Source organism: Aspergillus versicolor (assembly GCF_001890125.1).
Source record: "Aspergillus versicolor CBS 583.65 unplaced genomic scaffold ASPVEscaffold_13, whole genome shotgun sequence".
Lineage (NCBI taxonomy): Eukaryota > Fungi > Ascomycota > Eurotiomycetes > Eurotiales > Aspergillaceae > Aspergillus > Aspergillus versicolor.
The window spans coordinates 398,781-412,573 of NW_024467536.1; the positions used below are offsets into that span (position 1 = coordinate 398,781).

At 51.5% G+C, this 13,793-nt stretch overlaps 7 protein-coding genes and 1 non-coding gene across 8 annotated transcripts; 5 read left to right on the forward strand and 3 right to left on the reverse strand.

Moving 5' to 3' along the window:
* Positions 1-40: 40 nt before the first annotated feature.
* ASPVEDRAFT_56843 (putative multicopper oxidase) lies at positions 41-1,036 on the reverse strand (the record flags this gene model as incomplete). Its single annotated transcript, XM_040815262.1, has 1 exon — positions 41-1,036. One exon carries the CDS (start codon positions 1,034-1,036, stop codon positions 41-43), a length of 996 nt encoding a protein of 331 aa, XP_040673240.1.
* A 1,210-nt stretch (positions 1,037-2,246) lies between these two features.
* Positions 2,247-6,155, reverse strand: ASPVEDRAFT_104265 (NACHT domain protein; the record flags this gene model as incomplete). The annotated part of the gene is made up of 2 exons (XM_040805588.1): positions 2,247-5,756; positions 5,823-6,155. Coding segments are annotated over 2 exons (3,843 nt in total), but the record flags the coding sequence as incomplete, so codon positions are not given.
* Positions 6,156-7,087: 932 nt separating this feature from the next.
* Positions 7,088-9,463, forward strand: ASPVEDRAFT_178124 (copper amine oxidase). The gene is made up of 3 exons (XM_040808807.1): positions 7,088-7,453; positions 7,500-8,079; positions 8,133-9,463. The coding sequence occupies exons 1-3, from the start codon at positions 7,148-7,150 to the stop codon at positions 9,239-9,241; spliced, it is 1,995 nt and encodes a 664-aa protein (XP_040673242.1). The 5' UTR covers positions 7,088-7,147; the 3' UTR covers positions 9,242-9,463.
* On the forward strand, positions 9,456-10,376 carry ASPVEDRAFT_367245 (uncharacterized protein). Its single transcript, XM_040811274.1, has 2 exons — positions 9,456-9,908; positions 9,975-10,376. The coding sequence occupies exons 1-2, from the start codon at positions 9,669-9,671 to the stop codon at positions 10,287-10,289; spliced, it is 555 nt and encodes a 184-aa protein (XP_040673243.1). The 5' UTR covers positions 9,456-9,668; the 3' UTR covers positions 10,290-10,376.
* Positions 10,258-11,559, forward strand: ASPVEDRAFT_46780 (uncharacterized protein). The gene is made up of 2 exons (XM_040813642.1): positions 10,258-10,936; positions 11,002-11,559. Exons 1-2 carry the CDS (start codon positions 10,463-10,465, stop codon positions 11,179-11,181), a joined length of 654 nt encoding a protein of 217 aa, XP_040673244.1. The 5' UTR covers positions 10,258-10,462; the 3' UTR covers positions 11,182-11,559.
* On the forward strand, positions 11,433-11,643 carry ASPVEDRAFT_142724 (uncharacterized protein; the record flags this gene model as incomplete). Its single annotated transcript, XM_040807861.1, has 2 exons — positions 11,433-11,463; positions 11,510-11,643. The coding sequence occupies 2 exons, from the start codon at positions 11,433-11,435 to the stop codon at positions 11,641-11,643; spliced, it is 165 nt and encodes a 54-aa protein (XP_040673245.1).
* A 271-nt stretch (positions 11,644-11,914) lies between these two features.
* Positions 11,915-11,987, forward strand: ASPVEDRAFT_t133. The gene has a single exon. It is a non-coding gene; the product is annotated as a tRNA-Lys (tRNA).
* Positions 11,988-12,209: 222 nt separating this feature from the next.
* On the reverse strand, positions 12,210-13,780 carry ASPVEDRAFT_56851 (M28 family metallopeptidase; the record flags this gene model as incomplete). The annotated part of the gene is made up of 2 exons (XM_040815263.1): positions 12,210-13,652; positions 13,712-13,780. 2 exons carry the CDS (start codon positions 13,778-13,780, stop codon positions 12,210-12,212), a joined length of 1,512 nt encoding a protein of 503 aa, XP_040673246.1.
* Positions 13,781-13,793: the final 13 nt, after the last annotated feature.

A 13,793-nucleotide genomic window follows, 5' to 3' on the forward strand; every position in this document is an offset into this window, starting at 1 on the left:
ATACTTTAAACAGCTGTATCAACTTATAAATAGTAATATTTTAAGGATGCAACTTGCAACCAACACAGGGCTCTGGCGGCTCCGTACTCCCGTAGATATCAGGCCTAGGCTTGCCAGCAACATTCAAATACCCAACAGCCCCCTTGTCCAGACGAAAGATAGCATGATCAACAAGCGTATAAGTCCCCGGAACAAACATCTGCAAATCCACAATCGTCGCACCACCAGGCGGGACACTGGTCGTCTGCACAAACCTCGCGGGACTACTCACAACATCCCCATCCCTATACAGCCTCTGAAAATTCGACCCAATGACATGAAACGAACTCGTCAAGTTCGGACCCGCATTGCCGAAGAAGACACGCACCGATTCCCCCGCGCGAGCCTTCAACGGCTTATCCCTGGTCAACGCACTCTCATGCCCATTAAACACAACTGCACTCGGTTCTTCACGGAGCGCATTCGGATACGAAAACTCCACCTGCTTCGACGGCCGTCCGTCATCTTCTATCTCCGGCGGTTCATGGTAAAACTCGCTTTGCATGACATAGTACTCGTGGTCGACAGGCGGCAAATCGCCCTCTGCCGGCTGGACGTACATAAGCCCGTACATCCCATTAGCGATATGCACGGGCACCGGTGCGGCAGCACAGTGATACAAATACAGCCCTGGCGTGAGCAATTTGAATCTGGCGGTTTTGGTCTCGCCTTCTTCGGTTGTTGTTAGGGCTGAACCGCCCCCTGGGCCCTCGAAGGCGTGGCAGTCGATGTTGTGCGGGTTGCCTGTGTCGTCGCGGTTTGTTAGGGATAGTTCGACTACGTCACCGACGCGCGCGCGGATGAATGGGCCTGGGACGGTGCCGTTGAAGTTCCATTGTTCGTATTTGTATTGGCTTGTTAGTTGGGCGAGGTTGGTGGCTGAGGTTAGAGGGACGCGGAGGAGGACGGGGTAGTCGCGCGTTATTGATGGAGGGACATTTGGGGCCGTTGTGAGGACTGCTTCTTCCACAGGGAGGACTGAGAGGGTTTCTGTCATGTCTTCGCGGAGGGAGATGGTCGTGCTGTTGTTAATGTTCAGGAGTGACTGGGCTGGCTTGTTCGGGTCGGATTCCCAGGTCTCGTTCGGGTTGGTCGGGAATCTCTTCATTTCCTGTATTGTGTCCATTCGCATACTGCCTTGGTACTTTGAGCATAAGGCGATGCCCAGAATGACAGGTGTGGCGTAGATAAGTATGCGGACTAATGGAGGCCGGCTTGGGGTGTCCTTTTCATTCACAACCCGGCTAGTTGAGGATATAAGTCGAGGTCTGCATATCTGGCTGTTCCGTACTGGTATTAATGAGAATTGTTGCTTGCCAGTAAATGGGGATATTGCTCTGTCTCGCATAGGGGCTGGCCGTGCAAGGCGCCGCATCATCGCCGGAGCATTAATCACTCGGGGAGGCATTTTAGGGCTGATGCCTGTAGAAAATTCTGTTAATTACCGACGCTATAAAACACTAATTGGCAGCAGCTATCTGTGTTGTAATACCAATGCAGTCAAGGTATTAATATATTGCTTCTGCCGCCACAGCCGGGGCCCCATGATGCACTCCAGGGAGCTACCAAGGAACCAGCCCGGCACGCTATATACCCCGGCTACGGCGGCCTGTCAGTAAAGTTTGGTTGCGATATCTGGGAACCAAATCATCTGATTGCCCGGATGCGGAACCCTACCAGTCAAAGGGTCAATCAACCACAATAACTATGGCAGTCCCCGAGGAGATGGTTTGGGGTCCGTGGAGATCCTCCTTCGATCTCCAGGGCCTAGAATTATATGTAGACCGCCGAATAACCTTATTCTATCTTGCCATCGGGTGAGAATTCCATCCCGCCATGTATGGCAGTTATTAGGGCTTTTCTCGGGCTTCGTTGGTAACCCTCCTTCGGTACATTAATATTAGAACAAGGAATGCGATGGACTAGGTGTTGTATCGCACTGAACGCATTTTCAAGTAATATTCTCCGGCGACTATATTACCGGGCGGTGCATGTTTCCGAAGCAGTTCAGTGATTTCGTGATATCCAAGTCTAGTAGCCTTTCCCACCGCCCAGGACCAGTCGGAGTCGGAAAGAAGTTTAACAAATTGAGTAGAGCCGAGAAGAGTCTCAAGAACCGACCGGTGCCCAGCTTTCAGCGCCTCGCCGAACGCAGCCCATATATCTAAAAAGCCGACCGAGAAATCTTTGGACGTAGGATACGCGTAGGACAAAAGAAGCTTTGCAACTTCCCCATGTCCATTCTCTGCCGCTTTGATCAATGGAGTCATGCCGGAAATATCAGCACGGTCTATATCCACCCCCGGGGTGCGTGCTAGAAAGGACACTATATGTGCGTGTCCGTTTTCTGCAGCAATTGCAAGCGGCGTGACGACTGATTTGTTGTGGTAATTGAGGTCGATATCCCTGCGAAAGGCCAGGGTGCTGACAACATCTTCATAACCTTTGGATGCTGCGATCCATAAGGGAGTTCGCCCTTCGCGATCCGGGAGATTTATATCAATGTTCTGTTGGGAGGATAGAGTGCAAACAATACCTCTTGCGTTCATGGAAGCCGCTACCCATAGAGGTGTCAGGCCGTTTGTATCTTGACTGTTTATGTCGACACCCGGTATGCCTACCAACGCCTTTACAACATCCTCATGGCCTTCTGATACACATTTTCTCAGAGGCGTCATATCCAATGCGTTTCTATGGTTTAGGTTGATTCCTTTTGCTGTAGCCAGGGTACGGACAACACCTTGATGGCCATTGGCAGCAGCTATCCATAAAGGTGTTAAACTCTCGTTGACCCTGTCGCTCAGATCAATGCCAGGGGTTTCAACTAAAGCCCGAACAACACCTTCATGCCCTTTCGATGCAGCTATCCACAGGGGTGTCAAGCCCTCACCATATCCGCCGGTTATATCAATCCTATGGTTTCCAGCTAGGGTGCGAACCACAGATTCATGACCTTCTGCTGCAGCTCGGAGCAGGCTTCGATGTAATTGCCCGACAGTCACATTTGTTTCAAGTGACAGTAGGTTAACGACACACGCATGGCCGTTTTCGGCGGCTATTTCGACCGCCGAGCTGGCTGGAGATTTGGGATGCTCGTCGACAACCCCAAATTGAAGAAAAGTCTGTATAACTCCCAGGTGGCCATTTGCAGCAGCGATCCAAAATGGATTTTCGTTTACAATGGTATGAAAACCATGATATATGAGTCCATAGTGCATGAGGATGCGAACAGCGTTTGCATGCCCATTTGCGGCTGCCAGCCATAGGGGTGTATGTCCGCTGTGATTTATAGGAGTTTCTGCCTGTATTGATGTCCCGATAAAGTCTAAAAGGTCGTCTAGTACTTCCACGTGTCCATTCTCTGCAGCAGCGTGTAGTGGGGTATTACCACCGTGGTCAACGTCTTTCAAGGCTGCTCCCTCGGAATCTAGTAGAGCCCTCACTCCATCCCCGAACCCTTCAGCTGCTGCGATAATGAGAAGAGACCTTCCGTTTCGATCCCTGTAATCCCGTACCACTCGGGGACATCGAAGAAGGCATCTGAACACAGGTTTATCTTTAGATTGAATTGCGACCACCATCGGCGTTTGTCTCCAATCGTCTTCAGCATTTGGATTCACTCTGTTTGAGTAAAGTAGGGCCTCTGCCACCGATTTGTTCTTCCCTTTAACTGCCCAGTGGAGTACTGTTCTTCCGAGATTATCTGTCTCGTCGCTAGCACCATGGCGCAATAGAAATTTCACGATATCACGGGACCCGTACTCGGACGCGTGGGATAACGGTGTTCGGCCACACAAATCAGGCTTGTTAACGTCCTCTATTTGTAACAATTTCGCCAACAGGGCCTCCATGTTTGGTATTTGAAGGTCTAAAAAGCAAATATGTTCCTGCCACCAAGCTGATGCGTATTGATAGAATTCCAAAGGCATTGAGACTGCATGCTTTGGCTGACCCATAGCTTCCAACAAGGAATGACCAATATCAACGTCCGCGATATTTCTCCGTCTCAGAAGGCCCAAAGCGACCTTCTGAGGAAGAGCGGAGCTTATTACCGAAGAAGTTACCGAATTGGCGCTGATCCGAGGTGCTTTAACTTTTGAAATCTGTTTTGAGAAGATCCCATAATTCAAATATGTCACAATTATCTCTGCCATTTCTCGGTTGGCGCGGCTGAGATCGAATTGGTCGGCGTCCTGGCCTGCGCAGAGGAAGGTTCTCACGCTGTGGTGAATCATGCGAATGCTAAAGTCTTCTTCATTGACGGTAATAAGACCCCCACAGCAGGCTAACGCTTTCTTGACATCATTCAAGAGCCTCCGAGGATCCCACACAGTTTGGCCCGGGATTACACTGAGGGCTTCCCTCAGTTCCTCTGTAGTAAGTGGGCGCCGGGCTGTCATCACCAGTCCAAGAATGCTCGTTTGATATTTCAGTGGCTCCGATCTCCGAAGGATTAGTTGGTATATATCCGATAGGTCGCTTGGAAGATCTGCTATCGCACTCCGAATATCTGCATCTGTCTGTTGGAGACACAGTGCCTTTATCTGGAGGGCGACCCAGAGAAACATTCCCTGGGCGCCTTTGGCCAGTTTTCCTCCTATTTCATCCACCAAAACAGGGTCATTGACGATTAGTTCCCCTGAGCTGATACATCGCTCTAATTCCGATTTTATAAAGCGATCAATTTCCGGGTTTTGTTCGCCGATTGGGAAGACAGTTATGTTCATCAACTCCAGCGCCTGTAAAGTGGAGGAGGGCTCTGTCCGGTGAGAAATACAAACTGTTAATGTTTTCGATGCTTGCAGGAACCGAAGCTTGTCAAGAATGAGCCGTTGTTCAGTAATATCACAATGCATTAGGCCGTCGAGGACAAAGTATGCCTGGAAATCAGGGGGGAGGGCATTTTGGAGCAAGTCCACAATACGGTCAAGGCTCAAAGACTCTCGTCCATCTAGGAGCTCGTTTGCACGGTCAAGGTTGATTCCTGACTGTAGCAGCTGTCGAGCCAAAGAGCCTATGATTGTATGGGCAGTCAGACTCTCTGCTTCATCATGCTGACAAAAGAAGTATGCCACCGTATTCTTCTGGTTGGCATTAATATTAAGGTCATCGACTATGTTGGCCAGAAGCACAGACTTCCCGGATCCGAGCTTTCCAGTGCAGACTAAAGTTCTCGACTTGGCCGTGGTCAATTGTGATTGCTCTTTCCACATCGTGTATGCGGGCGAGCTGTTCATTAGATTGCTGTTTCCGAGCTTGCGAATCTGCCTCCAGTCCCGCTCATGATCATACACTGAGCAGGCGTCGAGGATACGTTTCCTGGCCTTGAGCCTTTTTGCATGCGTTCGAGAGTCAACATGCAAGGACACCTGGCTCCTAAAAAGTGAATTTTGGCTCGCTGCTAGCGATAAATGCTGGGCAGTAAGCAAATCGACTTCCTCTTTGATGGAACTGGCCCAAAGGTCTAATTCCGACTGATAAGTATCAAGGGGATCTATTAGGGCCGATGCCCATTTTCCGATGGCCGACTTTTGGGCGACCTGTAGAATATGGTGGCACAGCCGTACTAATACGATGAAGTACTCCAGCATGTATGACTGCAGTGGCTTTGATTTAGGATAGATCACACCCATAAGTTGGTATCGAGGAGCTGAGCGTCCAGCAGCCATCAGCATCGACGATACTCGCTCAAAATAGGCGGGATATCTGACAATGGACTAGGAGGGTGAGATTAGAAAAAATTTCAACAGAGGGAGCTTGAAGGTCGAAGGACAGATTCCTACCAAGAAGGTCATTCGGACTAGGGACCAGACACCGCAAGCAAGCAAGTTCTGTGTCCCACCAACCACGACATCTCCCAAGGCGGCAAACTGCTGCACGGTTTGCAGGATACTCGTTAGGCGGGGCCCAAAGCATCGTCCCTGAACGCCGCTTTCTCTGTTGATCTCGGCCGTGAGTTGCATCACATCACGGATTCCCGGCGGTGTGGCGCTTGTCTGGTGGGCGCGAAAAGTGGCCTTTTGTAGCGACGAGAGATCTCCCTGGAACTCTGAAATGGCCTGGCCCAGGCGGACTTCAGGTTTGAGCCGACCAGCCTTTGCGATATTGGTCGACATTGCGCTCCAATAACTCAAACATAGGTGTCGATAATCAGACTCGAGGAGATGGTGAGGAAAATACGAGGCAGAGGAAGTCCGGGTTGAGTAGACGAGGCTGAGCAGGCGAGGCTGAAGTGGCCGAGCATCGCCAGCCTGATCCCTGTCTGTTGGTGCCAATCAGGACCATTCTCGCTGAAGATCGAGCTCATCTCTTGTTTCAACTAATGGATACAAATCTCATTCAGGTTTTGTTGCAGAGCTCTTGGAAGGGTGAAAAGTTGTCTTGACTTGGTGCTTGCATGTGTTTCTTCTGTACCATGGGTAAACTGTTAGCTTGCCAGCAAGGTACTTTGGACGACGGAAAGGACGAAGCTAGAAACGTTCTTCATAGATGTCAATTGAATTTAAGCCTTTGATAATCAATATTGGATAGTAAAACATCGTTGATAAGAGCAGGGTTCTAATGAAGCAGGCAGGATCCCATGACCGATTTGTTCCTTTCCACAGCTGCAAGGCACTGAATATACCACCGCAGAATAGTACTGATCGCGATTGACCAGAACACTAGTTGCAGACTGGCCAAGATTATGACAGATGAGAAGCACCCCAGAATTCGATCTCCACACCAGCTACCATAGATAAACATGTTAAGAAGCACAATCTGGACTATACAATTAATTGTGCTTTGGCGACGGCTGTTCACCCCGCTTTGTGCACATAAAATGGTTAGTCACTATACGCTAGCTAAATGCGGCAGAAGATGCGCCCGGCCTCGGCAGACCCAGACCGGTCGGGGAGCTTACTCATACATGGCGTGCTTCTGGTTGGCTGCTTTCTCCGATATAGACTAACCATATCAGGAAGCACATGCGCCGGCCAATCACAGCAGGTCTCGATCAGTCTCCAAATGGATCTTGAGGGGTTGATAACGATATAAAAAACCACCGACCCCCCAGTCCCCAAACTCCTCAATCTGCTCCAGCTTCTGTCAACCCACAGTGCCACCCATAATGGCATCTCTACACCCCTTCGACCCCATCACCCCTGGGGAGATCAACCTCGCGACCAAGATCCTCCATGGCGCATTCCCAGGGGTCAGCTTACGGTACAAAAAGATTGACATTCAAGAGCCCATCAAGGCTGAAGTTATCCCGTACATCGAGGCCGAGCGTCTTGGAAAGCCATTTCCTCGCAAGCCGACCCGGCTGCTGCAGGTCCTGTTCCACAGATTGGACACCGGTGCCTTTTTCAAGGCTTTGCTTAACGCTGATGCGAAGAGCATTGTCTACGCCAAGGAGCTGCCAAAGGAGATTCAGGTATGTTAGTTAAACAACTAAGTCAAGATTAAACTAACAAATTCAGGGCCCCGTTGATGTCGACGAGATGATTGCCATCGAGCAGCTCTGTCTCTCGCACCCGGTCGTCCAGGCCGAGATTGCCAAATTGCAACTCCCTGCTGGTGTAACAGTGTGTAACGACCCGTGGATCTATGGTACGGATGACAGCAAGGAGTCCCGCCGCCTGTTCCAGTGCTACATGTACATTGTTGGCACCGACCACCCACAAAACAACCACTACTCGACCCCTTGCAAGTTCTCCCCCGTGTTCGATGGTCTGACCCACGAGCTCGTCCGCATGGATTACCTTCCCACTGGACGTGACAGTACCACGACAGACACCCAGCCATGGAAGCCTGTCGAAACTATCCAGTACGCACACGACCTTCTACCAGAGGCTCTCCGCTCTGATCTCAAGCCCTACATTGTCCAACAACCACAGGGCCCGTCATTCACGGCCAATGGAAACGAAGTAACCTGGCAGAAATGGCGCTTCCGGGTTGGATTCAACAGCAGAGAAGGAATGGTCATCCATAACCTTACCTACGATAACAGGAGTGTGTTCTACCGACTATCCATGTCTGAGATGACCGTTCCATACGGAGGTATGCACACCATTCAATCCCCTATATAGCGTTGTAAAATACTGACATGGTAGACCCTCGTGCCCCCTTCCACCGCAAGCAAGCCTTCGACGTCGGCGACGTCGGCTTCGGTATCACCGCCAACCAACTCTCCCTAGGCTGCGACTGCCTCGGGCACATTAAATACTTCGACGGCTACCGCTGCGATAGTAAGGGAACGCCGATCCAGCTCCAGAATGTAATCTGTCTGCACGAGCAAGACGCAGGTCTGCAACATAAACATACAAACTACCGCTCTGGCGCCGCAACAGTCGTCCGAAACCGCCAGCTCGTCCTGCAGATGATCTGCACCGTGGCGAACTACGAATACATCTTCGCCTTCATCTTCGACCAGGCAGCGAATATTGAGCTCGAAGTTCGCGCTACTGGTATTCTCAGCACTGTCCCCTTCGACAACGAAGTCCCCGGTACCACGGTTCCCTGGGGCACGAATGTCGGACCCGGAGTTATGGCGCCCTACCACCAGCACCTATTCTCCTTCCGTATGGACCCGGCCATCGACGGGTACAAGAACACGGTTATATACCAGGACTCCGTACCTATGATCGAAGACGCCCAGACAAACCCTTACTTGGTCGGGTACACGACAGAGGAAACGATCATGAAGAAGAGCGGAACGGCCGATACAGCCGTCGACAAGAACCGCGTCTTCAAGATCCGGAACGACAGCAAGATCAACGAGATCACGTACAAGCCCATGGCATATAAACTAATGGCTTCCCCAGCGCAGATGATGCTCGCCTCCCCACGCTCCTTCGGGCAGAAGCGAGCCATGTTCGGCACCAAGCCGATCTGGGTAACAAAGTACCGCGACGACGAGCTCTTCGCGGCCGGCGAGTTCACGAACCAGAGTAAGAGCAGCGAGGGTGTTGACGCATGGGCGGCTCGGAATGAGAATGTCGAGGATGAGGATTTGGTGCTTTGGCATACATTCGGTCTCACGCATAACCCACGCATTGAGGATTTCCCGGTTATGCCTATGGAGCGGGTCAGCGTGATGCTGAAGCCGGATGGGTTCTTCACGAAGAACCCTGCCTTGGATGTGCCGCCGTCGACGCAGGCGTTTAACAAGTCGACGTTGCATCCGGAGGCTTCGTCGTGCTGCTCTGGGACTAAGCTATGATAATGACGCTATGACTGTTTTATAGAACTAGCATACATGATTCTGGAATAACGCATCTCATTTCTCAATTCAATTATATCTAAGCTATCCGGGTTTTAGAACGCCTTGTCTATTTAGACGCCAAGGTCCGTGAGAATTTAAACGCAACGGTAGGGATACAAGACCGACCAGAAAAGATTCTGTGCATGAAACACTATCACATACTATTCCATCTATTCGGCGATTGAGTCAGGAAGTTTTCTGTGACAATACTGCAATCCATTGATGGCGTGACAGTAAGCGCTGATCTGCAACTAGACGGTGACAGTGGCAGTGCCAGCCCTAGAAAACAAAGGCAGCGCGTACGCATACCCCACCATAATGTAGTTATAAGCCCAGTGATTCCGATATTGGAGACATTGTAGAACACTCGGCTCATTTCAGAAGAATGGACACACTGACTCTCACAGAACGCGCCGCTGAAATCTCCAAAACAGCAGCCAGCCTCGCCAACGAGCTGTCACAATCCGGCCACCCCGAACCAACTTTCGAACATGGCCTGCCTGGCCCTCTCCATGGCGATGCGCCCGACTCAAACGCAAAGAATCTCAAGCAGCAGCTGCTTCAAATGACCGATGAGCTGCGTGCCTTGGTCACAGAGCCCTTTCTCCATCTTACTCCACAAGAGGTACTCCATTACCCTTTCGTATATCTCCGTACATATTATATTATATCGGTTAACGGTGTACCTCAGGTTGTCCCCCACAGCGTCCACCCCATCCATCGACTAGGCATTGCAAAGAATTTCCCAGAGAATGGAACCACCGTCGCAGATCTAGCACAGTCACTGAATCTTCGCGAAAACCTTGTCCGACGATTACTAGCACACAGCGCCACGCACCATATCTTCTACGAGGTGGCACCGGATTTCTACATCCACACGGCGGCATCACGGCTGTTAGCGAACAACCCTAGCATGGGAGACTGGATCGATGTAGGCAGCGACGAGATGTATCCAGCCTCATTCAAGGCAAGCTCCCAATTTGTTCTTCTGGTCTTCTATAACTGACTATGCTTAGACCGCACATGCTTTAGCAAAGTACCCAAACTCGGAGGAGCCGGAGCATTGCGTACGTTTATAATATGGCTATATTATTAATCTCTGAAACTGACTTGGTTACTTCATAGGGCTGGAGCGTCGCAAACAACACAGACAAGGCCGTTTTTCGAGCCCTATCAGACATGCCCGAACGCGCAGGCCGGTTCGCAGGGGCAATGAAATGGCTCGGACACGCACCGGCATTCTCACCACAAGGTCTAGTCAATTTATTCCCCTGGAAGCCTGAGTCCGACAGTTCTCAGTTCACGGTGGTCGATGTCGGGGGTGGTCTGGGCCATGTCTCTCATGCACTGGCTGCGTCCGAGCATGGGTCGAAGGCGCATTTCGTTGTCCAGGATTTGGCCGATATTGTGGACAAGGGCCAGTCTGCGCTTTCTGGTAAGGACCTTCAGGAGAAAATTCGTTTTCAGGTCCATGATTTCTTCGAAGAGCAGCCGGTTCATGGGGCGGATGTGTATTTGCTCCGTATGATTCTGCACGATTGGTCTGATAAGTACGGGATCAAGATACTCCGAGCGCTGGTCCCGGCGTTGAAACCTGGTGCGAAGGTCGTTATTAATGATCGCGTTATCCCGGGACGTCATCAAGTGCATTATCTGGTAGAGAGAGAGGCTCGGTGAGTGTTTGATTTCTAGTGTGGGAGTTCGGGCTAACTGTGTACAGGGACAGCGATATGTTTATGCTGAGTTTCCAAAACGCACAAGAACGGACGGAGAGTGACTGGAGGGAGCTTCTGATAGCAGCCGATGGGCGGTTCGAAGTGACAGCAGTTCAAAGGCCCGTTGGATATGTGCTTGGTGTTGTTGAGGTGACCTGGAGGGGATCATCGGGAATGGCTTAATAGTAGTCGAAGTATACTGAATATATGGAAGTATCTACAGCAGTCAAGAATCATCCAGTGTAAACTCAATTTGGAGCTGAAGCAAGATACATCATGTCTGGTAGACGGCGATTATGGATCGGGCACTCGGGGATCAGAGCGGCGAAGTCCAGCCCCACCCACTTTATATATTTATATATCCCCTCCTCGCCCCTCTCCAACTCTCACCACAATCCTAATAAGATATAAGATACATTCTTCAAACCACCAAAATGTGTATGAAAGCTACTTGCTCCACCTGCCGTATGTCTTTCCTGTTATATCACTGTTCACATGCTAATAATCACAGAAAAAACTACCTGGTGGGGATGCGGCGCCCACATCCCCGCAGTGCTGGACTCGGTCCCTGAGAGCGAGCGCTGCACCTGCACGCCCAAAGTCGAGCGCGATGGCAAGGAGTACCCGCCCAAGGGGAGCAACTGACTGCATGGCTGTATTGTTTGTTGAGTGAATGCATCGCAGTGTGGATGGAGTACGGTGGGAAGGAGGGGTGGCCGGAGTTGACGGATTTGAATAGAATGCACCTAGTGGATAAATTGAATGTGTATGAATTATCTATTAGATTCATGAAGAAAGAAAGAACGACACTGGATTGAATGTTGCAAGCATATGAGAACCTGATACTCGCTGTTATAGCGTCATGTTGCGACGCCTGGAATATATAGTCAAGGGTGGTCCCGGGTCATATCAACTAGCCCGGCTAGCTCAATCGGTAGAGCGTGAGACTCTTAATCTCAAGGCTGCGGGTTCGAGCCCCGCGTTGGGCTTTCTTTTTTGCTCATTTACGTTTTTCATTTTGCTGGTATACGGCCAGTTGAAGATTTTTTAAGTGCGCGGATACAATTCATCTGATTGGCTAGATGGGAATAGTCCACGTGACTGGCCTTGGATATTCGCACGTGCGTACATCTGGGGCTGCTATGTACACAACACAAACAGTTCTCTGTTGTCACTCTCGTCTCTCTCTTCATTCTGTCATCACTTGTTGTTTAGAAATCAACCCGGTCGTGGAAACAGCCAGTGGTGTGGCTGTGTCCAGGCCCAGTCTGTCTTCTCCTCTTGGTACTCCACTGTCTGCGTCTCTGGAAGTCACCATTCGCCCTCTTCACGATAGTACTGGTCTGGTTGCGCTCCGGGATAGTACTCAGATCATTCGCATACGTCGCGACCGCGAACGCCGTGGCCTTCGAGTTGAGCAAGTAGGCCTCGTGGTTCAGGTTATCGAACGTGTCGCCCTCCTTGTGGTAGTTCACGTCAAAGGAGACACCCGCTTCACCACCGAACAGCTCTGCCTCTTCTTCAGTCTTGAGCCCCTCAGCGCCGGTGAAGACTCCGCCAGCTGGGATGCCATTCGCGATGAAGGCCTCGTAGTCGGAGCGCCCGTCGAACTCGGTCTCAACGGTGCCGTAGCCGAGGTCGGCGAAGTAGTCTTCAAACAGCTTCTCAATGGCACCACTTCCCGGTGGACCGGTGAGGTTGAACGCTGACCCATCGCCATCATAAAGCAGCAGTCCATAATTCGGGGACGCGATCATATCGAAGTTCAGATACAGTCTGATCTTGGCGAGTTCCGCAGGCGACAAGCTGGAGACGTAGTAATCACTACCAAGGAGCCCGAATTCCTCGGCCGTCCAGAAGAAGAAGCGCACGGCATGCTTGGTCTGGAACTGGGTCAGTGCGCGCGCAATCACCAGGTTACTGATAATGCCCGAGCCATCGTCGTTAATCCCTGGACCGGCATCAACGGAATCGCTGTGTCCGCCCAGCGAAACGACCTTGTTCGGGTCGCCGGTCTTGGTCTGCGCGATGACATTGTACGTCGTGCGGTTCTCGAGTGTGGAATCGATCGACAGGTCGATATTTACAGCGCCCTTCTGTGCAAGAGCGACGAGGGCTTCGCCGTCTTCAAGCGAGATGCCGACAATCGGCGAGTAAGGGCCTAGCTCGTTTTCGGCCGCACCGAGAGTGCCAGCAAGCGAGCCCTCAACGTTGTTGTAGGTGATGGTTGCGGCGGCCTTCGCCTTGGCAGCGTAGACGGATTTCTCAGCAAAGGTGCAGTCGCCGCGCTGGACGAGGACGACTTTCCCAGCCACATCAGCGGGGAATGCGTCAGCGGAGCAGCCGAGGGAGTCGATGACGGCCAGCTCGGCGGACGCATTGCCGCTTGGCGAGTATGTGAGGGTGGTCGCCTCGTAGGCTTCTCCGTTCGCGGTCAGCGACTCCTCGGCATTGCTGTACAGGTGCTTTTGGGGCTGCTTGTAGACATCGTAGTGGCCGGTGCGCTTGAGCTCGCGGTACAGCCAGTTGACGGTGTCGTTGTGCGCGCGGCCGCCGAAGACGCGGTTGCGCTCGGGGTAGGCGTACGCGAAGTCCTGAAGCTGCTGGGAGCCAGCGAGCAGGTCGTCCAGCCGGATTTGCTTTTGGAGAGACTCCTTTGTTTGGTTGTTAGCTGCAGATCGGGTGGCTGAGAGACTTGGCTGCAGGTCCTTACCGGAGTGACAAGGGGCTTTGCGGCCGAGGCCAGGGAGGCCAGGGAGAGAGCGAGAATGGAAGACTTCATGGCTGTCGCTGTT